This window comes from Cibotium barometz, chromosome 56 (genome assembly GCF_041138505.1).
Source record: "Cibotium barometz isolate CiBa-2024 chromosome 56, ASM4113850v1, whole genome shotgun sequence".
NCBI lineage: Eukaryota > Viridiplantae > Streptophyta > Polypodiopsida > Cyatheales > Cibotiaceae > Cibotium > Cibotium barometz.
In genome coordinates this window covers 37,188,574-37,213,616 of record NC_141101.1, presented here as the reverse complement: position 1 = coordinate 37,213,616, position 25,043 = coordinate 37,188,574, and the positions used below count along the sequence as shown (strand labels likewise).

The 25,043-nt window shown below is 45.5% G+C and overlaps 1 protein-coding gene across 1 annotated transcript; it reads right to left on the bottom strand.

The window, feature by feature from the left end:
• Positions 1–996: 996 nt before the first annotated feature.
• LOC147607180 (uncharacterized) lies at positions 997–20,784 on the bottom strand. The gene is made up of 3 exons (XM_086791399.1): positions 20,503–20,784; positions 20,335–20,408; positions 997–1,335 (listed from the first exon to the last, which is right to left on the bottom strand). The coding sequence occupies exons 1-3, from the start codon at positions 20,683–20,685 to the stop codon at positions 1,275–1,277; spliced, it is 318 nt and encodes a 105-aa protein (XP_086647525.1). The 5' UTR covers positions 20,686–20,784; the 3' UTR covers positions 997–1,274.
• Between the last annotated feature and the right edge of the window lie 4,259 nt (positions 20,785–25,043).

Below are 25,043 nucleotides of genomic sequence, written 5' to 3'. Positions count from 1 at the left end.
TACCATGGACCCACCTCAAGCTGCTATAGAGGAGTTACATCAAACCAGGCCTCCGCATTCCAACGTGCCCAACGCCCCTGGACCCAAAAACACTAGGCATGATCCCCTAATCAACTCCAAATCCAAGACATGCTCCATCACCATCGACCTACCTTTCCGCGTGACATAGCTGAGAGAGACCTCTCGGCCATGCTTATTGGCCCCATGCTTGATATTTTGGAGAGTGGTATACTATCTACGCTCCTCCCATGTTTCACGTTTCATGCTCATGGTATTCTATGATGGACAATTTTGTATCACTCCAATGAGAGAGTTATGATTTGTTTTATTTTATTTTCCGATCCATGATGAGATATGCCATGGACATTTTTGTATCGCATTGGTCTCATAGGCCCATTGGATCTTTAGTATGACGCTTAATATATCTTTCTTTGGTCATTTTTGTATCACGTTGATCTCATAGGCCCTTTGGATCTTTAGTAGACGCTTAATATATCTTTCTTTCTTCCTCACACACACACACACACACACACACACACATGCAAATGTGTAAAATAGTGGTTTATTTCCTTCCCATAGATAAGCCATATAAGGCCCTTCAATCTCAAACCCCATGAAAGTTATTGTAAGTAGTTTTATTTTAATAATAAATTTTGGCTTTGGAGAACTTCATATGAACGATCAAGGTAGTACTTTGAAAGGTGGTATAAAAACTACGGTTGCTCGGTACATAGCGGAGCCAAGGCTCTACAAAAAAAAGTTACTGGTAGCGAGCCACCTTAAAAGGTGTGGCAATGAGGCTGCCACCAATTGATGAGCTTGGATTGAGCTTTACTAGAGACTCCAATGAAGCACTTTCTGACATTTACCTATCCAAACTGTTTGCACGTTAAGTTACACACACACTAGGGTTGTGTGAAACGTTTTCAGCCAACCCAAATTAATCACCATGAAATAATGAGAGACCTACCAATATACGGGCCATCAACAGAGATGAGCGATCAAATTTTATCATTGCATGATGATAGCCCAAATCCAATTTTGAAAACCGAAAGCCGTGAGAATGAAAACCAAAAAGCCCATGACTGCACACAATGGTTTTGAAGAATTTCTTACAAAAACTATTACCATCTAAGGCAATCAGCCCCACAAACATCCTTCATAACAAGTCACTTGATCATACTACTAATCACATACTTCATACAGCAAGCCATTTTATCAGTTACTACACTCTTGGCATGAGTAATACTTGTTGCACCCTCACTGTGGCACGATCAGACTTTCTTTTCACCACTACAACAGTAAAAGTGAGGAAGCTTCACCCGCCCACAGCTCCTGCAATGAAGTAAAGTTGCACACTGTAAGTTGATTTTTTTTTAAAAAAAATTCTTCAACAAGATTGGCATAAAAGGCTTTCCTATGGAACTTTACCCCAAGCAAATCAAAGATGCATGGTTGAGACTAACACATAACATGCCAGCCATCAAAAGTTAGGATTTGAAGCTGGAAGATCATTCACTAGAAAGTCTGTACTGTGGACAGTCACAAAGATGTGAGGGAAAGAAGTGACAGGGCAAGAAAGTCCTTTTAGATAAGATGCAGTGTCTACATATGCAAGGAAGTCCTTTTAGATAAGATGCAGTGTCTACATATGCAAGGAAGTCCTTTTACATATGCATCATTCACAATGTCTACTAGAAAACTCTATAATCTATGAATGCCTCCCAGCCCCCTAACTCATCAATGTGGAAAGAGCCAAAGATCAAAACCAAGAAATGTACGTAATTTTCTGATTGCAGAAGTCTGGTTTCACTTCCCATTCCATTACACAATCAGCTTTAGAGATTTTCAAGGCAAATTTATTCTCCAGTAACATCTCTGGAATTGTGCAGCAACATGATGGCTGCATTGACACATTGCCAGCATGTTCGTGTTGCCACGGTTAACTTGTTCCAGGACATTTTGAGGTGGCAGAGATGACAGCTGGGAAGCTTTTTATGTCCCGGTCCCGTCAATTGAACGTGGCCCTGAACAAATTACCTATTCAATAACCACAACAGCAAGAATCTTCCTCAATCCAACTGTAGGTCATACACATAACAATCTCACATGCAGAAAGCTGATTGCTTGTCAATCTGTATCTAAACATCAAATTGTGGATGAAATACACAAGAAAATTGCACCTGAAATTTTAAACGGACTGGAGCTCCCCTGTGTACGCTGGTCCCCCCCCCCCCTTCAGGGCTCCTTGAACGTTTCTGTGCCAACCCACCGAAATCCCATGGCTTTCTTTGTCAAATCATGTAGTGGACTTGCTACCACGGCAAATCACTTGATGAACTTCCTATAATAAGAGCATAAGCCAAGGAAACTTCGAACGGCATGCACACTAGTCAACTTTGGCCATTCCATAATAGCCTTGACCGTATCTGGGTCCATCTTGACCCCTTCTTTGGACACTATATGGCCCAAGTAGTGAATCTATGACAAAAAGAACTCACTCTTCTTGCCATTCACATACAACTTGTGCTTCCGCAATTCTTGAAATACCATATCCAAGTGCTTACGATGCTCTTCTTTGTTCTTTGAATGCACAATAATGTCATCAAAGAAAGTAGCTACAAACTTTCCATGTTCTCGAAATATTATTTCCATCATTTGGTTGAAAGTAGTCAGGTTATTGGTACGACCAAAAGGCATCACCAAATACTCATAGAGTCCAAAAAGTAGTCCTGAATGTGGTCTTGTGAATGTCCTCTGGAATAATCCCGACTTGATGGTAACCACTCTTCAAGTCGATCTTGATAAAGATAGTGCCTCCATCCAATCTAGCCAGGATATCATCAATCCTAGGAATAGGAAACCTATTCTTCACAGTGATCTTGTTAAGAGCCCTGTAATCAATACACATACGCCAAGAACCATCCTTTTTCTAAACCAATAAGACTAGGGAGCAAAAAGATAATGAGCTAGGTCTAAACCCCTTTCCAATAGCTCGGTCAGTTGCTTCATAATCTCCTCTTGTTGAATTTCTTGGCATGATATCAATCTGATGATCTTCCAATCTCTCTGGTTTCTTACTTTGGCTTGTCGGGACAATTTGCAGCCCAAATGTCCCTTCTTTCCCTTACGTGTTCCGAAGAAGCGGCATCTAAGATAGCAGGCCTATGAGTAGCCTCCTTGTCTCCTCCACGAGAAATAGACCAAGTAGCTCTAGATCCTTCTGAGATAAGCTTTAGCAGCTTCAACTCCCTTGGCTTTGGTGGCTCGATCCTTGATGAAATCTTCAAACATTTGAGCCCTTCTTTGGTCCCATTCCCTCTGGGTTCTCCAAGCAAGGAATTCGTCTCTGAGAAATTGTTTGAACTGCCGAAAGTCATGGTACTCTTATGATGACATGGTTGTGGTCTCATGAGTAATGGATCAACGATCCTGGTTCTTATCCTGAAGTCTTAGATCAGCCTTTCCTTCGTTGCAAGAACATCTCCAAAAGAAGTATCCATAAGATCACTGGCTGCATAGCACCCAAAAGCGGAAACCATCTACCGATCACTGGCATCACCATACAGGTCACAAAGCAGGTCACAAAGCAACTGCCACACATAGAAAGTAGAAGCATCATCAGGAGCATAGATGAAGTGTCGAAGAACCGAATCCTAACAATTCAGGAGGAGAAAGGCATAGATATGTCCGTCAGTCTTCCTCCACCGACACACATCCTCCGCAGAGGCAAGGTCCGGCAAGCACCGATTCTTGTACAAGAGAAACTCCATCAAACCATACTCCTTGAGAATAGAAGTAACCTACAACTTCCATGACTGAAAGTTACCACCATCCAACTTGTTTGCCTCATCTAGGAAATAACAAGAAAGTGGTACGGGAGCCAAATCTGAAGCTGTCATCATTGATCCAACCAATAGGACCAAATCTCATTAGATAAAAAACTATCCAAATCAGAAAACTCTGATGTAGGTCCCTTCCTCCCACCAAAACGCAGCCCTAAGAGGCTGGATAGCACCCGAAATCCTCCTGTAGCAAAAAACTGTACCTCCAACCTTCATGTACAAGCTTTGAGGGCCTTACTCTCCCCACGGGAGATGCCGGATTATCCCTATACAAATGCCATAACACAGCCCAACACAAGGCTACCAAGCCGGAACATAGGCTATAGACATGCCGAGCCAACAATATAATCCATATCCCTCTGTGTGGGTACTGATTCTTCCCCAAAAACCAGGGGTCTTCATGCAATAGAGCTGGTACAGCAAGTACAATTCTCCATTCAGCCAGTACAATAGGTACAATGGTTGGTACAGCAAGTACAGTGGCTGGAACAGCAGGTATAGTGGTTGGTACAGTCGGTATGGTGGCTGGTACAATAGGTACAGCAAGTACAAATGTTGGTACAGCAAGTACAATGACTAGTACAGTAGGTGCAATGGTTGGTACAGTCGGTACGATGGCTGGTACTGCAAGTACAATGGCTGGTATAGCCGGTACGATGGCTGGTACAACAAGTACAACAAGTACAAATGCTGGTGCAACAAGTACAATGGCTAGAAATCATAATAAATGATTAAATACCCTTGCCTTCAGTATTTCTTCGCGATGGAAGCCTCCATCCAAAACACCAACAGCCGGTATTCTTCATGGGCAGCCTTCAAGAGAGAGAGAGAAAGAGAGTAGCCATCATTAGGGCAGCCTGTAACGGTGGTAGAGGCTAGTGTGCAGCAAGAGAGCCTCTATTAATGAAGAGAGAGGGCTCCAATTTATAGATTTGGGCCTCCCATGAGCTAAAATGGCAAGAGAAGGCTACGATGACAAGTGGAGAGCCACACAATAGCTGAAGTGACAAGTGTGAGGCCACTTGTCTCACTTTGATCCACTTTCTAACAAATGTCAAGCCACTTGTATCACTTTGGTCCACCTCCTTGCCACATGTCCCAATCTAAGAGATGGGTCCTTCCATAAACTTTATCTCTAAAAATATCCCAACTGGTACACATTCTGTCATAGGTACTTTGCCAACTCTTGGTATCTGCCCATGTAATAACGCGAACAGAATTTCCATCGGAGTCGGGCCAAAAATGGCAATTCTCCTAAATTTTAGGAGTGTGGTCCTTTGTATTCTAGGATAATCCCCCATTCCCAAAGCTTGTACTTTCCAAATATTTAAACATACTGGAGTCCACCAGACCCCTTTCAGACTGGGAAATGTCCAGGCTGGTGACACGTACCATATCCATCACAGTTCGGTTCTTACACTCGACCACTCCATTTTGTGAGGGAGAGTTGGTGGAGGTGAGTTGGCATTGAATGCCTTGGTCTTGTAAGAACTTAGTAAATTGATGGGAGATAAATTCACCACCATTGTCACTACGAGCAATCCCAATTAAGACGCCCATTTGATTAGTGACTAACCGAACCCATGTGGAAAAGTATTGGAAAGCGTCGGATTTATGCTTTAGGAAATATACATGCTGATTGTTGATGATTACTTAAGGTACATGTAGTAGAGAGATCCATTCAAGGAAGGGGTTGGGGATTGGCCACTCAAGTCGAAATGAATCAACTTGAGGATTCCTGAAGCACGATGAGTAGCATGTTGTGGAAATGGGAAGCGATGCTGCTTACCCATTTGACAGGGCTGGCAAACATCCTTTGTCAGTTTGAGGCTGGGTATGCCTGCAACGAACTGGTCTCGAGATGACTCATAGAGTGTATCATAGGGTAGATGACCATAGCGAAAGTGCCAGTCGTTCAATGTCGGATGGAGCTCAGGTCACATAGGTACGAACCCGATGAAACTATGAACCATTAGAAGATGGCTGAGTTAAAAAAGTAGACATGCGGTACAAACCATCCTTCTGAGCTTGACCTCTGGCAACAACAAGACCGGTAGTCTCATCAATTATCTCAACAACTCGTTTGTTGAAGTAAACTCCACGATCGAGTTGGGTCAGCTAGGATACAGAAAGTAAGTTGAGACCTAAATTAGGGACAAGATAAACATTGTCAGGTAGCGTGGTTGGGGCCAGTGTTAAGTGTCAAATAAGACAGTGCCAATAGATTTGATGGGCATCATTGTGTTGTTGCCACATCGAACATCTCCCTTAGCGGGACGCTGAGAAATGAAAATGTCAGCATTGCATGCCATATGGTGAGTAGCTCCACTGTCAACTACCCAAGTGACCGGATGACCACAAGGAAGAGTTGGATGGGCCTCAATGATGGGCACAGAAGGATTGTCAGGTAACTGACAAATCTGAATGAAGGCATAGTCTTTCCCCCGCGGATGGCCTCGTCTAGGCCTTTGTTTCTTCGTCCTTCTGGAAGAGTGGCCAGAGTCAACCTCATAGTCACAAGGGGCGGAGGGGACGGAGGCTTGGAACGCCGGGACGGCACAGGGACGGGGACGGACGGACGGACCCCACGAAACGTTTCTCACAGGGGACGGCGCAGGGACGGGGACGACGGGGGGACGGCAGAGAGCCGTTGCGCCTGCCGTTGCGCCTGCCCGTTTCTAGCCGTTTATGGTTGTTGGCTCTTTGAGGCTTAGCCCTCTCTCTCTCTCTCTTGCCCTTGAGGCTTTCCTCTCTCTCTCTCTCTTGCCTATCTATATAAGAACAAGCCTCTACAAGGCTACAAGCACAAACAAGTTCACAACTCTCAAGACTCAAGCTTCTTCTCTCTTCCAACTTCCAAGTTCCAAGCTCTAGGGCCTAGGCTCTCACCTCTCCCTCAAGCCTCTTGAGTCTTGACTCTTCCAACTTCCAAGCCTCTAGGCTCTCTCTCTCTCTCTCTCTCTCTCTCTCTCTCTCTCTCTCTCATTCCTCAAGGCTCTCTCTCTCTCTCTCTCTCTCATTCCTCAAGGCTCAAGAGTCAAGCCATCTTCAACCATGGCATCCTCCTCACGTGCCAGGGCTTCTCGTAGAAGGACAACGGGATGGACATGGTGGGACGAGGTTAACTACACCACATCCGTTCATGGAGGCGGTTCTCCGCCATGGGTATGCAAGCTTTGCCCGTACCGGCGAACGGGTGGCGCCGACAAAGTGCGAGCCCACCTCTTGCATGAGAGTGGGCATGAGGTGAGGTTTTGCACGAATGTCACGCCCGAGAAGAGACGGGAACTTCTTGACAAGCTTAGCGTCTACGAAGCGGTCGAAGCGACAAGAAGGACACCACGAGTGGCCGTGGATCCCGCGACGATGGGGAGAGGAACTCAAGCCTCTACAATGGAGTCATGTGGTGGATCGGGATCATGCACACCATCACCTTCACCATCAAGTCGGAATGTTACTCCATCCACGACACCGGCACCCTCCATCTCCACGGCCTCTCAATCATTACGTGGCCCATGGCGACAATCTACACTTGGGGAGAATTGGAACCCCAAGTTGGAGGAGGTGGATATGGCGGTGGCCCGCTTCTTCTTCCACGACCACATTGCCTTTCAAGCGGCTAGGTAAGTGCAATCGATCATTGCCAATTCATCATTCATGTTTTCATCATCCTAGTCCCCTTCTCATTAGTAAATTACTTTCTTGAATAGGTCGGAATACTTCAAGGTCATGGTTAAGAAGATTGGGGAGTATGGCTCAACCTATACGCCCCCCTCATCCGAGAGCTTGCGCACTATATTGCTCGAGAAGGAGAAGCGCATTGTAGAGCAAGCGGCCGACAACACAAAGCGGCAATGGGAGAGGAACGGAGTCTCCCTCATTGTGGATGGATGGAGTGACACCCGCAAGAGGAGTATTCACAGCATGGTTGCATATTCCCGCGGAGAGATGTACTTCATCTCATCTCATGATGCATCCGGCACTGGGAAGAGCGCGGATGTGCTTGCGGCGGAGTGGGCTACCACCATGGAGATCGTTGGCCCCGAGCATGTAGTGGGCTTTGTTGCGGATGGGGAGCCTTCCAATAGGGCGGCGGGAGCTATTCTCCAAGGTATGTATGGACATGTCACGTGTTGGGGTAAAGGCATTATGCCCACCCTTATAGTGTGTACAAGCCCATAAGTTATAGTACATAGTACACTTAGTACTTTTAATGTACTAAGTGCACTATGTGTACTAGTGCAATATACATGTGTGATAGGGGAGTCACACACTCACTTGATGAGTTGACTTATCCCCACAACTCTCTCTCTCTCTCTCTCTCCCTTGTTTCTCTGTGTATGTCTCCCACATGAACTCTAACCCTTATTCTCTTCTCCCATTCAACTGGTATCAGAGCACAAGCAAAGGCAAGAGCAATTGCGGACTGAATTTCAGTCGCATCTGTTGGGTAGAGTTGCTGCAAAACCATACAGGCGCTGATTTCTCTCCTGGCTGCTGAGCTATGCAACAAGTGTGGCAGGCAGTGCAAGAGTAGCAGCGCACAGTGTGTAGACAGCCACACAGCCAGTCGTAGGCTTGCAGCAAGGCGCCTGGCCACCTATGCGAGTGGCGCTCAGCAGCAAGGCGTGTGACCGCAAGGTGTGTGAAGCGAAGACTAAGCAGGCGTGAGCGAAGCGTGGAGTTCCAGCGCACAGCAGGCGGACACGTAAAAGCAGCGCCATTCAACTGTCCCGTGGCGTACAGCAGGCGAAGCGTGGAGTTCCAGCGGGAGTTCCAGCGCACAGCAGGCGAAGGCAGGCGCATACCTGGTGCGTGTAATCGTGGAGACAAGCTCGTAGAGCGAAGCGTGGAGTTCCAGCGCACAACGGATGAAGGCGGAGGGGTACGCCTTCTTGCACTCGATGATCTATCTCAGCACAACAGCAACGTCTGTGCAGCCGTAGGGAAGCTTCCACATGAGCCCAACCATCCGTACATCGTACAACTGCATCAGCATCAGCATCAGCATCAGCATCAGAAGCGCGCCCCCCCCCCCCCCCCCCCTTTTTTGCATACACGAATTCTGCAGCACGCCTGAAGAGCCCTCCAACAGCATCAGATTTCTGCAGAGCAGCACCAAATTCAGCACACCCCCCTTTCCTGCAACAAAATTCAGAAATTACAAGGTATCTTGCTTCAATTTTTTTTGGGATTTGCAATTGAGCAGGTACAATCATCAATTGAGCAGATACAGGTGCCGAATTGCTCAATTTTTGAGCAAAATTGGCAAAATTGGGTGACATTGGTCACAATCAGGATCAATTTGCAGGAAAGCAATTGTCTCGTTTAGGTTACTTGCCTTCTCTAAAGTTTTCAAGTTTTCAGTTTTGTGAGCATTGTATATATGGTAGGCAACTACAGTGCCCCCACAAGAAAGCTCTTGGACAGAAAGATGCTCAGTTAGAGCTTGTGCATACAGATGTACGTGAGATGCCTCAGCTTTCTTTGGGAGGGGCAAAATACTGTGTGTCTTTTATAGATGATGCCACACGCAAGGTGTGGGTTTATCCTCTTCGTTTGAAGAGTGATACATTCTCAGTGTTTGAGAAGTTTGTTGCTCTTGTTGAGAATCAAACTGGCAAAACACTGAAAGCTTTGCGTTCCGACAATGGTGGAGAGTACATGTCCAAACAGTTTCAGGACTTTTGTGATGCTAAAGGCATCAAGAGGGAGCTCTCTACTCCTTATGATCCTCCACAAAACGGGACAGCAGAGAGGATGAACAGGACCATTCAGGAGAAGGTCCGTTCTATGTTGTCACATGCTGCATTACCTCATGGTTTTTGGGCTGAAGCTGTTATGACAGCCGTTCATCTTATAAACAGGTCACCTAACACGAGGCTTGGTGGGAAAGTGCCAGAAGAAGTATGGATAGGGAAGCCTAACACGAGGCTTGGTGGGAAAGTGCCAGAAGAAGTATGGACAAGGAAGCCTCCGTCATACAAGCACTTGAGAGTGTTTGGTTGCGTTGCGTACGTGCACATACGCAGGAAAATGCGCACCAAACTTGATCCTAAGTCTCACAAATGCATATTCCTAGGATATGGTGACAGAGGTGAAATGGGGTATAGACTTTGGGATCCCGTGAATAGAAAGATTATACGCAGCAATGATGTCATTTTTTATGAAACATGCATGTATAAGGAGCCCGCAAGGCAACAGGAGCCTGGCAGAGTCATCTTTGATGATGATGGACATCATGGACAACAACCAAGGGCTGTAAATCAGCCATTACAGCAGGAAAACCAGCCCTTAAATGGTGCTGAAAATGGTCCAAATGGACAGCCAAAGATGGCAGAAGATATCCCTATGGATATACCACAGTTAGAGGAGATACCGGGCATGATATTTCAGCCTTATGGCATGGAACAGGAGCCACCAATGGGTGATATGCAGGCTGGACAGCAACCTGCAAATCATGGTCATTGGGTACGGAGGTCCACTAGACCCTCCAGAGCCCCTGACAGGTTTGTTCCAGGGGTTGACTACTTGATGCTCACTGACTGTGGGGAGCCCTCATTTTATAAGGAGGCTTTACAAAGGGCAGACAAGGCTCTTTGGGAGCGTGCCATGAAGTCAGAGATGGATTCTCTGCACAAAAATGGAACATGGAAGTTGGTGCATTTGCCTGTAGGCAAGAAGGTTTTGCCATGCAAATGGGCATACAGGCTCAAAGTTGCACCTGATGCAAAGCCAAGATACAAAGCCAGGTTAGTGGCTAAGGGCTTCAAGCAGGAATATGGTGTGGACTTTGAGGAGATCTTCTCTCCAGTGGTCAAAATGACCACACTTAGAGCTGTGTTAGCTTTGGTTGCGCATGATGATCTGGACTTGATTCAGATGGATGTGAAGACTGCTTTTCTTCACGGTGATCTCCATGAGGAGATATATATGCAGCAACCAGAGGGTTATGCAGTGAGTGGAAAGGAGAAGCTTGTATGCAAGCTGAAAAAGAGTCTTTATGGGCTCAAACAGGCACCAAGGGAATGGTATCATAAATTTGATACATTCATGAAATCCCACAAATTCAGGAGAAGTGACATAGATCACTGCTTGTACACCAAGAAAGCTTTGGATGGCAGTCTATTGATCCTCATCTTGTATGTTGATGATATGTTGATTGCTGGGAAATCTCGTAAAGAGATGGATGCCTTGAAGAAGAGGCTGCATGAAACCTTTGATATGAAGGATTTGGGTGATGCAAATCACATTTTGGGTATGCGGATACTTTGGGACAGAAATCAGCATGTGTTGTATTTGTCTCAGAAGGAATACATTGGCAAAGTCTTGCAGAGGTTCAATATGGACGGGGGGAAGAAGACTAGTACTCCTTTGCCTCCATATGTGAAACTCAGTGCTATGGACAGCCCACAGTCGGATAGAGACAGGGCTAATATGGCCAAGATTCCGTATGCTTCAGCTTGTGGCAGTCTCATGTATGCCATGGTTGCTACTAGGCCGGACATTGCATTTGCAGTGGGAGTGGTTTCTAGATACATGGCCAACCCTGGCAAGAAGCATTGGGAAGCAGTGAAAGGTGTCATGAGATACCTGAAGGGCACACAGGATATGTGCATTTGTTTTGGCAAACAGGATGCATTAGTGCATGGTTACACGGATTCGGATTATGCCGGTCATCCAGATAACCGGAAGTCTACTACCGGTTATGTATTTACATTCACAGGAGGTGCTGTGTCATGGATATCCAGGATGCAGAAGTGCACAGCCTTATCTACTACAGAGGCCGAGTATATTGCAGCCACAGAAGCATGTGGATGTGAAGTATCACTTCATCAGAGAGGTGATAGAGAACAAGCAAATTCAGCTTGTTAAGATTCATACGGATGACAACCCGGCTGATCTGTTGACAAAGAGTTTGCCTCCGGAGCGGTTTGCTCATTGCAGACACTTGATGGGCATTGGATGAGGCCAGTTTCAGCCTTGATATGGCCTTGTATATTATCATGTACATGCTGATTTTTTCTTTTCCTTCATTTAAGGGCACTTTGCCTTTAAGTGGGAGGTTGTTGGGGTAAAGGCATTATGCCCACCCTTATAGTGTGTACAAGCCCATAAGTTATAGTACATAGTACACTTAGTACTTTTAATGTACTAAGTGCACTATGTGTACTAGTGCAATATACATGTGTGATAGGGGAGTCACACACTCACTTGATGAGTTGAATTATCCCCACAACTCTCTCTCTCTCTCTCTCTCCCTTGTTTCTCTGTGTATGTCTCCCACATGAACTCTAACCCTAATTCTCTTCTCCCATTCATCACGGTGTCCTTTTGTATGGCTCATTGCCTAAATAACCTCCTCAAGGACATCGGGGCATTACCATGGATCAGCCCACTCATTGAGGAGGCCAACACCATGGTCTCCTTTGTCCTCAACCACCAAAGACTTCGGCATGAGTTCAACAAGAGGTCCTGTCTCTCTCTCCTCAAATATTCCGACACCCGGTTTGCATACAACTTTCTCATGTTGGGCCGGTTGAAGGATTGTAGCGGTGCTTTGAGGGGGCTTTTCCTTAGCGACGAGTTTGTCGCCATGCAAGAGTCCCATACAAACACTGGCCAAGAGTGTGTAGGCTACGGGCAGATGACGCCTCTTGGTGGGAGCGTGTGAAGACCACAGATGCTATGGTGAGGCCCATAGTCCACCTATTGAGGATCGAGACGCTATGTAACCATGCATACGCAAGGTCTACGAGGCCATGGATCGCATGATAGAGAAGTTGAAAGACTTCGTGCCTGACGAAGACAGATACGAGGAGATCCATGCCTTGTGTCTAGGAAGGTGGAATTCCTACTACTCTCCATTGCATGCAGCAGCTTATGTGGTGGACCCAGAATTCCAAGGCAACAAGCAGGAGAGCGATCGAGAGGTGAGCGCTGGATGGAGGATCATCTTGGATCGTCTTGTGCCTGATGCATCGGTTAGGCGCAAGATCAGGGACCAGCTTTCGATGTACAGGTCATTTCATGGCTCCTATGGCTGTCATGATGCACAGGTTGACCGCTCCAAAGTTGGTGCTGCTCTATGGTGGGAGGACTTTGGTTCAGATGGACCGGAGCTGCAGCAGCTTGCCATCCGCATACTTAGCCAAGCCGTCAGCTCCTCTTGCTTGGAGCAACTTTGGAGTACCTACAGCCACATTACCTCTAGGAAGAGGAACCGACTCGGGGTAGAGCGTGCCAATGACCTTGTCTTCGTCAGCACGAACTTGCGAATGCTTTGCAAGAGCGTGACCAAGAAGGCAGATTCCTTCACCGAGTGGGAGATGAGTCAACAAGAAGAGCAACAAGAGGATGAGGTGCAGGAGCAACATGCCAGTGAGGATGAGATTGAGGATGTGCTTGATGCTTCTTTGGCACAAGCTACCCATGACCATGAGGCGAGCACTTCACGTGGATGATCATTCATGGATCATGATTCATGGGCCTTACTACTTAGCTCTAGCCTCTAGCCTCTAGTCTTCAGCACTTTTTTGTCATTGACTCATTTGAGTCCGTCCATGTATTTTGCCTCCTTAAGGCTTAGTCCTGACTCGTGAGTCCTGACTCTTGAGTCATGACTCATTTTGTTTCTACTTAATTATTAATATGACTCAAAAGCTTACCATTTTAGTGTAAATTTGTGCTCATTTTGATGTACTTCCAAAGTAGAATAAGTGCAGAGTAGAAATTATTTTTTTTTTAAGTATTTTTTGAGTGTCGTTCCCTCCCCCGTCCCCGTTCCCTACTTATGGCCGTCCCCCATCCCGTCCCCGTCCCCGTCACCGTCCCCCGTCCCTTGTGACTATGGTCAACCTTAAATGTGACCTGAGCGATATTGGCCGAGGGGCCAGGATGAGGTGTAAGGGAAGACCAATCAGACATCTCTTCCGAGGTGGTGAAAGAAACTAACTAGGAGGGTGGGGCTTGAGCAACCTGACCAGTGGATCGCCACTAAGAGGATCGCAGCCAAGTCGAACCATTGCCTTATTGCTGGGTCCTTGGCGGGGAGCCCTGCAGAGTAGGTGCTGGAATATTACCCCCTCTTGATCTCCAATTTTGGGCATTGCTACCACCTTGGTTGTTTTGGCGGGTGGAGGTAGCGGTGTTGGAGGTGTTGCCTCTATTTTCCTTGGCTTTAAAAACACACTCATCATCAAAATGTCCAAGCATTTGGAAATAAGTGCAATATCTATTCTTTTTGGGAATATTTTGCCATTGGGAAATAGGTGTTGAGGCAAGGGTTTTGGAATCAGTATTGTTGCCAAGAGGTTTGCCTTGATTACCTGAGTTGTTGTTCCCCTTCCCTTGCTGTCCTTTTTGATTAGAGGTGGTATTGGACACAAGGGCCCCCTCTTGAGTGAAGGAGGAAGAGGATGACTTCTTGGGATGAAATTGGTCATGCAACTGAGCGAAGCGCAAAAGTTGGCACTCACACTCATATAGGTTAGGCATAGGTTCTAAACTAATGGTCTATGTGACGAAAGTAAAGAAACTAGGAGGCAACTTGTTTAGTAAAGTGATAACCTGATCTTCCTGTGGCAGAACCAATGGTGGCATACTCGGCGTTAAGGCGTCGATATTCAGCAACTTTGATGGTCAGGTCATCCCCTTCTTTGATAGAGAAAATTTGAATTTGATGCTCGAGATCAATGCGACGCGTGCGATCGCGTGCGGCATATCTCTCTGCAAGGTGTGCCCATCTGTCAGAGACATAGGGGAACTGCTGGAGTTGAGAATGAAACTCCGGCAGAAGGCCTTGCATGAGCTCCACTATAGCCGTGGCATTTCTAGCTTCCCAATGGCTAATGACTTTAGGAGGTGCTAGGGAAGGGTGGGGTTTTGGTTCAAATCCCTTTACTAGGTTCCAAGAACCTTGGGAAGTAAAAACCTATTCATAAGATTAGCCCAGGTGGTATAATTAGACCCGTTAAAACGAGTCTTTTCTGTGAAAGCATTTCTGGACATAGAAACATGAAAGGAAGATGGTGGGGGAGTCCAGAATGGCTGGTGCCCATATCCGGAGTATATATAAGTTTGGGCACTCAGCATAGGTGGAATACCTGGTTGAGGCACGAATCCTTGAGAGGGCACATAATTAGGAAAAACATTAGTGCCAGAGTTGGGTTGGTAAACCACCTGATACCCCGAAATGTTGGGTGGCACCGTAGTGCCGAGAGATACTTGGGATGGGTAGAACCCATACGCAGGACCCAAAAGAGGTGTAGGCGGTGATGACTGCACGCCAACACTAGTAGGAATAGCCATGGGTTGGGTGGGAGGGTTTTGTGCTTGAAGTTGAGCAGTATTCCATAACACATTAGGAGCAAGAACAAAAAGTGAACCAAAGGAGAAAACAGTGTTACCTCCTTGAACACCAGAAGGCTGAGAGTGAATTGTACTCCTAGACCCTCCTCTGTTTGGGTTCACAAAATGCCAGGGATCGAGGGTAGTTGATGTTGAACCTGTGCTACATAAGAAGATACCCAGGTAGAGTTAGGAACATACCTAGTAAAAGGCACATACGAACCTGACACAAATCACCGGCGGCAGGGTTGATGATGATGGATCTCCGAACGACCAAGGAGATACGTGTCCTTCCTAAGAAAAGTCCCATACCGAAGTCCAGTTTGTCGGCTATAATGAGAAGCAAGGCTCTCCAGATAAGGCTAAATACCTAGGTCCAATACTGGCACACTAGTTGTGGACATGTATCCTCCTCTGGAAGTAACGGCTGATGAGCTCGGAGAAGAAAAACCATATGCCAAGGGTGTAGAGGGTGAGTAGGTAAAAAAAGGCTGGTCGTCTCCCAATGAAAGACCTCGAACAGGGCTCTCCGGTGAATGAGGAGTTCCATCCTCCATGTGATCTATATCTAAATAAGGAGAATCAACGTCTGGTAAGAAAGGCTGATCCTCCAGAATCTTGGGTAGACGATCCATGTTGTGTGCTCTCAAGGTCTTCAATCCTTTTGCTCACGATAGCTTTGATACCATGCGAGGGCAAAAGAGACCAAAGGACCAAATATATGAGAGATCAGAGCAAATCACACAACATGCAATGGGGATGTATATATAAATGATGAAATCCAGTGCAGGAGCTCTATGTGAGACTCAAAAGGAGCAGAGAGGGCTGCTGTCCCAAAAAACGCAGATAACAGTGCCGTAGTAAGCCTGATGTAAGCGCCGATATATGCCTGACGTAAGGCTGATGTAAACGCTGAAGTACTCCTTATGTAGAAACGCTGAAGTCAGCCTGATGGTGTGCTGAAGACAAACGCAGAAGTATACCTGATGGTGAAAACGCTGAGATCAGCCCTGAAGTAGGCAATGACAAAACGCAGAACACTCCCCTGATGTAGGCGATGGAGAAACACAGTAGACAGCCTTGATGTAGGCAATGAGTCCAACAGAAGAGGTGGCAGGTTGCACCAGTCGTAGGCGACCTGCACCAGTAGCAGAGAAGGCAACTCGCACCTGTCGTAGGCGACCTGCACCAGTAGCAGAGAAGGCATCTCGCACCTGTCGTAGGCGGCCTGATGGTGACTCAGAAGTTGGCGACCAGCAGAGGAGGTGCTCTCTTGAGTGTTGCTGAATGAAGATGTGCTTCATATATATAGGAAGGGAGGGTGCTGGTCGGCCAGCATATAAAATCAAAATGACCAAATAACCCTTTTTGGGTTGGGTAAAATACCCTTTTGGGTATATTTTCACACAGCCAACCCCTGTTTGGGTCAGCCGACCAGCAGTTTGAAGGGGTATAAATACCCAGCCAAGAAATCAGTTTGAGCATCTCATTATTCACAATCGGTGGTGTGTTCCAAGGGCCAATAAGACAGCCAAGGGGAAGTGCTCCAACCACGGTGAAAAATACAAGTCAAGATTCAGTCTTTATTTTCATATTTAAATCATTCTAATAAAGCAAATACACCATTCGTGGCGGGGGCCCTACAGAGGGGATATAGGACCCAATATTGTGTCCTCTTCTCCCTCCCTCCCTCCCTCCCTCTCTCTCTCTCTCTCTCTCTCTCTCTTCTACACATCTTCTTCAATATTGTGCGTTATATTCGTCGTGAGAATGATTGCTGAATTCTGAGCATTGAAGTTACTGGTTCTTCCACCAAGCTTCCGCATGTTACATAGGTATGGCTCAACAAGGCTCAACACTGATTCAATCCCAGATGACGGTGCACAATCCAAGAAAAGGAACACAAGACAAGAAAAGGAAAACAAGACATGGAAGAAGTTTTCAAGAGATTGGTTGGTGGTGTTCCATAAGACCCAAGGGGAATGGTAGCCACTTGGGGCATACCAGGAAAGGCTTTCAAGCAACGATTCCAAGGGAGGATGATCCTCCAAGGGGTGGAGTGAGAGTGCTAGACTCAATACTCCGAAAAAGAAGACCAAAGAAAGTGTTCAAGGACAGGGCATGAAGGGATAAGGGACAGGATGGAACAGATGCATGGATCTTCAGCAGATTTGGAGTGGATTTGGAGACCGGGCCGAGTTTTCAGTAAAAAGGTTGCCAAGAAGGGAAAGATGACAGGTTTGGGACTCCAAGAAGAGACAAAGGGATGATGACAGTCATCCAAGAACAGAAGTTGAAATCTCGTCATCAAGTTTAGCAAAGGGGGATGTCATGTGCATGCACATGTACATGCTGATCCCAGGGCTGATCCTTGAAGGGCAACGATAAAGACAAGGTTTTTGGACCGGATGCAGGAGCATGTGCTGCTTGTGTGGGCAAGGAAGCCTTGTGGAGGACTGAAGTGGCTATCGGCCAGCTTATGAAGGTGACATGCCTCTGTCGGCTGCAGCTTATATGAATTTATTATCCATGGACCTGACCGACAACAAGTCCGGGATTTCCCAAGGCCTATTTAAGGTGCATATTGCTCATTGTTAGAGGTACTCACTCCTCTAGGGAGTAGGGTCACAGAATAGGATGTAGACTATGTATTTCTAGCTTTTGATGGGGCAGCCATGGGCTACCCAAGACTTGCAGAATATATTGGATACTCAGCTATCTCTCTCTCCTCTCTATCTTCTATATGTGTTTTGCATCAAGAATGTTCCAGGATGGTGTTTAAGGTTGAAAGAAGACTCCCAGAGCTTCCGCATGTGACAACAATCTCAAACTAGGAGATGAAAGATAAAGCTTTGGTAGAGTCATACCCGCCATGGTAGTTCTCAAATTTTACAGATTTGTCTCCTACCTGCACATCCTCCTCACCAATGTTGGCTCTTCTTTTGCCTTTGTCTCCATGAGGAATATAACGGTCCAATTCCTTCCTCAAGAACCGAAACATGAGACGGTTCCTTGCCATGTGTACCTAAAAATGAAGAAGCATGTCTCTAGGATGGGATTCCAGAGGCATGGCAAGAGGTTACTGTCACCTCTTCCCTCTTGTTGAATTGCAGATTTCAGATTTGCAGAAGCAGCTGCAAAGAGGGTTTGGACAAGGTGGCTTTTTAAACATAAGCCCACCTTCTTTTCCCTCCACCACATCGCCTTGATCAAGAGAGTGCCATCTCTCTTGGTTTGACACCCAATTCAAGTACAACAGTTTCCAATGCGCCATTCACAAAGCTTGAGTGCCTTTGTGCATCCAATACCTGCTTAACTTCTGGATCTTCATGCAAACTCTTCAATTGGGCATCTTTCTCACGTAGCTACCTCTTGAGATTTTCCATCTTAGCATGCATAGCATCAAGTTCATTAGTGTCTTGCACCTTCTCTTTGCCATGGGACCGTTGTCACTCTTTTACACAATCACCACGGTCTTTCCCTTTACTACGGGACGGCTATCCCTCATGTGCATAATCACCACAGAATGCATGAGATACATTTTCAGCATAATGTTCATCATTTGCATGGGTTTCATGGGGTATATCTTCGACAACATGTTCTCCACGGGCTTGCCTTCTTGAGTATACATTCACTCCACTACCTATATGGCTTGCCATAATGTTTAAAAGCACTAACATTTAGTGTATGCAAGATAGATCGTCTTCCACACAGAAAGGAGGACGATCCTAGGCTTTGATACCAATGTAATTGCCCCAAATAGGGTTGAGCACAATCTCCTCACACACTCAAACTTATTAATACTAATAAACACGATGAAATGGCACAAAACCAAATGAGATAGCAATGCTGAAAAGGACTCCCAAGGGTTGGACAGCAGTGTAGCACTCATTTGTCAAATGTTCCAAGAGTTGGAGAAGCAAGAAACCATGCCTAAAAGTATGTGTATGGACTAGTTATGCTGAAAATTGCCTTCCCTTCTCTCCTCATGAATTTGCTCAGATCAAATCATTCCAATCCAGATTAGACCATTCAAATCATCCCATTCTGATCATCATCGTTTTGATAGTCTAATCTCGATCACTTAGATAGATCAAATCATTCCAATCTAGATTGGACCATTCAAATCATCCCATTTTGATCGTCATCTTCACCACCGGCATGTTGCGACCTAGTAACCATCGCCTGGGGCACAAGAGGCATCGGTTAACAAGGGATGGGCTACGACACACTGGCTTGTGTGCCACGGTAGATCTGCCACAACAAGTATAGTTAGGGCTCTCCATTTTGGCGAGGGAGTTGGGTCCAAGGACTGCAAGTCAGAGAAGCGGCTCGAACCATGTATGCAACAAGAGGTATGTCCAGGTGTAGTAGCCAATCTCGGGCTACGACACTCCGGAACAATGAGACCCAAATAAGGGAGGAGCTGTAGCAAAAAAAAAAAAAAAAGAATAATGTGGAAGATCCTCCTCAATGGTCCACAGTAAGTAAATCCACACATCAAAGTGCATGTGGCTCGCAGTGGCTGGTGTGGCTACTTATATACAATAAGAACCGAGAGGTGGAGAAGTGTGGGTACAGGCACGGGGGATTGGGGAGGGGTATCTTGCAGAAAACTGCAATGAAAGGTTTTAAGGTAAGTAACCTTAGTTTAAACAGCCCTTATGTTCTAAATTTTTTTGATCAAAGCAAGAGACGTGTTGCTGCATGAAGGGTCGGGGGTCGCTTCATGAAACGACACCCGAAGAGAGTGGAGAAGCAACCAATCGACTAGCCTGCGGGGGCAATTGGGGCATGTGTGAGCAACCAGGGCGGGGTATGCATCTATTCATTAAGGGGGAAAAGGGGAAAGCTGGGGTCTCCATTCTTTGGTATGAGTTCTTCATGCTAGGACATCAGTGAAGAGGCAGACTCGACAGCTAGCACAGATGGTGCTACTCCTTGCATGTCTTGGACCTTGGTTTCTTTAGCCTTAAAAACAGTATACGAGAAATAGACCCAACTAATTAAATCAATCTGGCATGACAGGGCACATTAAAGATTAGAGACCTAAGCATAGAGAAACTTTTCATGTTTGTGCTTACAACAACTACAATAAAGACGTTGCAACAAGGCCAAAAAGAAAGCTTGGAAAGCCTACTTGCACCGGATGATAACTGCTTGGGGTTTTAGAGCCTTTGGACCGTTGCGGATCCCCTTTTTCGAGCGACTGACCTGCAGGCTTCCACCGCATCTTTCAGCAATCCAGTCGACCGTCGAAAAAAAGGAAGAACGCGCGCGAGAGAGAGAAAGAGAGAGAAGGGCATACCTTGCGTTTAGGAACGGCCATGAGCTCAAACAAACCCCACGCGAAACCACAGGGGGCGGGCGCCCTCGGACGTTCCGGAATCACCGGGGGCGACACGTTCACGTGCAGGGACGAAGAGAAGAAGGACCTCTGCGAACAAGCCAGCCAACCACGACTCACGAGCTGCTGGAGTGGGCGTGCCATCCTGCTCCTCTGCTCCTCCCCCCAGTTTGTCAAGTTGTTTTAGTTTGCCATGTCGGTAGGTGTATTTAACATAATTTGCTTTTGTCTCATCGTGTGTGGGCTGTTGTACATAACGGGATCCCCCTAGAGAAGAGATGGAAGAAGAAAGGCGCCCACTATCGAAGAATGTTGGTGGTGTACCACCTTTTGATTCTTTGATCCCCCATACATGGAGGTGAGGTTGTATCTAGCCCTTCGAGACTCGTTTTTTGTTAACTAATAGAAGGATCTTTTTCCCTAGAAAAAAATATATACCATGGTGGTACCCAACCTACTAGGTAGTACAAAAATAGCCTTGAGGCTCTATAGAGAAAGCATGTGATGGAGTGCCAAAAAGGTGATGGGGTGCGGGGTGGCACCTGATCGAGAATCTCCATGAGGCAATTGCTTGGAATAAGCAAGGGTGGTGAGGTGTGAAGAAGGCACGAAGGAGAAACCTAGGAGAGCGAGGATGATGTGGCAATATGGTGTTAAAGTGGCGGCGGCAAGGGAATGATGGTGGCACCGGAAGGTAGGTAAGCAAGGCAGCTAACTAACACTGATTAGTGGCGCAATGGTGTGAAACTAGCACACTCGGGGGGAGAGTGGGACTTGGTGGCACTAATGTGCAAACTCGAACAAATGCCCATGGGGTACTAGAGCGAAGAGGGGGGTGGATGTGCAAGAGTGTAGTGGTGTCGGTACCACTAAGGTGTAAGAATTAATGGTATTCCATGGACAAATGCAATAGTCATGCCAAGATCATCAATGTGGCAAGTGGTGTCACTACCACTTGAAAAAGTAAGTGGCACGTGGAAAGAGTGGTGCCATTACCACTTTCTACATGAAGTGGCACCGTTACTCATGGGGTGCCAGTTGTGGCACTTGCGTATACCACTACAACCAACTGGGGGCACTGGTACACCATTGCACCAATGAGACACCACCATATGGCAATAGGAAAGTGGCACCATATGTTTTTAAGGTATACACCAACACCTTCTTCTGTGTGGACCAATATAATGGCTCGAGGATTGCTGTGGTGCCACAGTGGCACCACAAACACCATGGTCCAAATGCTCTTCTAGCTTTAGCTTTTGCAAACCATGCTTCTAGGGAATCCAATGCTTATTAGATCCCCATTCATTCAGCATACTAGTACGTATGGGCCATATGGTCTTCTGAGAGGTACCCTTTACTTCAAGTAAACGTGTTCAAAGTCAAGAGCTTACCTTAGCCTTTCCGAATCAAGTGTCATTTGGTTCTTTGCCATCTGTCACATGTCCTCACATCACTCGTTGTCACAGCGAAATGTGCCTTTGCTTAGGGGGTGAAGGTAGAGCGTCCTTTACCTAGACGGAGGTTAAGAGATTACCTTAGCCTTTCTGAATCAAGTGTCATTTGGTTCTTTACCATCTATCACGTCCTCGCTCTGTTGTCACACTAAAATGCTCCTTTCCTAAGGGGGTGAAGGTGGAGCTTCATTTGCCTAGATGGAGGCAAGAAAGAGATAACCTTCACTGTAGCCTTCACCATGGTTCTCTCTCGCAAAAGGTGGATGGAGAAGAAGCTAATAAGAGGGAGAAGCGTATAATCAACAAATCTATTTAGCTAATAAGAGAGGAAGAACAAGCTAATAAGAGATAGATAGCCTTCACCATGGTTCTCTCTCACAAAAGTTGGATGGAGAAGAAGCTAATAAGAGGGAGAAGCCTATAATTAACAAACCTATCTAGCAAGCATCTATTAAGTAAGCAAGATTCAATAAAACACAACCAAGAGAGTAGGGAGAAGAAGGAGAGCTCATAAGTATTCTATAAGAGAAGAAGGAGATCTCATAAGTATTCTATTACAAGGGAATGAATGTGTATTGCTCAATGTTTATAAAAAAAAGACTTATATACAAATGTGTATTCTATAAGAAAAGAAGGAGAGCTCATAAGTATTCTATAAGAGAAGAAGGAGAGCTCATCTCATAAGTATTCTATAAGAGAAGAAGGAGAGCTCATAAGAATTCTATTACAAGGGAATGAATGTGTATTACTTAATGTTAAAAAAAAAGACTTATATATAAATGAGTTGCTTTTACACTAGGGCAAACAAAACTTAAAAGAAGTCTCGAGTTGCTAGTTCTAGCCACCATAAGCAAGTATCTACATGAAATTAGTGGCTTCCCTTTTGGCATTAAGCTCATTAAGGCTACTTTATAAAGTCTAGCATTGTCCTCTTACAAGAATTGGGCATCCACTATAAGTAAGATGGTAAAATACCTTACAGTAGGTCAAAAAGGGTGAATTCATGTTAACCTGGTTATTAACATACCCCCCTTCCTAATGGTAACTGACTGCATTCCTTGCGTCTCCTCGTGTCACCACCAAGCTCAGGTGGTGTACATGTTATCAATTTCGAAAGAGGTGTGGATGGTCTAGGATACGTCACATTGGCATGCAAGGTTAAGTGGTATATTTAGGATCGATCCATAGCTCGATGTAGGCATGTATATTTAGGTGTGGATGGTCTAGGATACGTCACATTAGCATGCAAGTTTAAGTGGTATATTTAGGATCGATCCATAGCTCGATGTAGGCATGTTGGTGATAATCTTTAGGTAGCCCTAGTGGTAGGCAGCTTTTCAAGGTGGCATGTATATGCAATGTAGTAATTCTTTATGTGATAATCTTTAGAGCCAACATGGCCCACCATCCAAGGTTGTTGTTTAACAAGGTTAGTTATACAAGTGCATGTGTCCACCGTGTCTACCACATGAGATGTAAGATGTGATGTCCTTCGCAAAATATGTTAGAGTGGATATCAATTTCACAACACACGCATACATACAACAAGCAAGAAGATATAGATGGAAGCACTTGGCCTCGCCCAAGATCGCCACCTATCCTTGCCTATAGAAAGTGCATGATCAACTAATGCACTTATCATCAAAGGCATGCTCACACTAAAATTAGATTGATGAGAATGAGTGAAGTACAAGTGAAGTGTCATGCACTTACACACACTCATAAGAGTACGTACATACGCTTAAGGGAAAAAACCTTCTAAAGAGGGAAAAAGTGCAATGGCCCATTATTAGCCTACGTCCACACATCACTACCATATAAATGGCTATATTTTCCCCCTATAGTGATGATGTGAACATGTACAGGGATCCTGTGGCTAATCAATCCCCAAATGGCAATAAGCCCAAAGCTTTGCAAAAAGCTTCAAACTTTTCTCGTGATGAGAGAGCCTTCGTAAACATATCTACCACATTATCATGTAAGCCAAGCTAATCTCTCTTACAATGAGCCCCTCCCTGCTAACATGATGATAATGCAAACTCAATGTGCTTTGTGTGAGCATGAAACAATGGGTTTCTCGCAAAACGGCTAATGCAATTTGCCTATCAATGTGGTGAAGACGGAGGTGGGGGATTGTTGTCCAATACCAAGATCTACCAAAAGGTATCTGAGTCATACACACTCCACATTCACTATAAAAGTTGCCATGTGCTCACCTTCATAGCTCAAAGTAGCCACTATCGGCGACTGCTTCTTGTTGTTGAGCCATGATATACATGAATTACCAAGGTGAAAGCAAAAGCCACTAGTGGACACTCACATGTCATAGCATCTAGCCCAATTGGAATCAGTGAAAGCATGCAGCTGAATATCACCGCGTAGTAGCATAGAATAAGCGAAGGGATTGAGCGCCTTGTAAGTATATGAATACTCGCTTGTAGCCTACTAATGCTTACTTCCAGTTGCTTACTTTCGGGACTACACATAAATGTGCTCGACTGGGAGACCCCAAACTGAATGTCTAGCCTTGTATTACATAGATAGATGAGGATCCAACATCCCATTGATAAATTGATACATCAAATGGTTCACTTGCATCCTAGATATGCTAAGCCTAGCACCTGTCTCTATTGTTTTTCTTGGATTCAAACCCAACTGCACTTGTTTTCTAAAATGTTGTGTGTTGCTCGTCCAATAAGTAGTAACAAGCTTATAGTCTTTAAGACCAAACCATGTAAGTAGCCTCTGTATGTTGCAACATCACAATACTATTAGTATGCTGCATAAATTGTATGCCCAGATAATAACGTAATGAGCCCAAATTTACGATGTCAAATGACACATGTAATTCACCCTTAAAGACTCAAATCTTCTCCTCACATTAGGGCTTGTGATGAGCAACATGTCATCAACATATAAAACGATGGCCAAAAGATAATCTTTGCTCCTCTTTACATAGAGGATACTCTCAATTGGTCTGTTGGCAAAAACCATTTTCAACCAAGTATGCATTTATCTTTGTATACCATGCTCTGGAAGCTTGCT

Coding starts and splice junctions, on each gene's coding strand:
- LOC147607180 (XM_086791399.1), bottom strand. CDS start 20,685: ATGGCACGCCCACTCCAGCAGCTCGTGAGTCGTGGTTGGCTGGCTTGT. Junction 20,409..20,502: donor TGGCCGTTCCTAAACGCAAG/GTATGCCCTTCT, acceptor GGAAGCCTGCAG/GTCAGTCGCTCGAAAAAGGG. Junction 1,336..20,334: donor GCAGTTATCATCCGGTGCAA/GTAGGCTTTCCA, acceptor ACTTCATTGCAG/GAGCTGTGGGCGGGTGAAGC.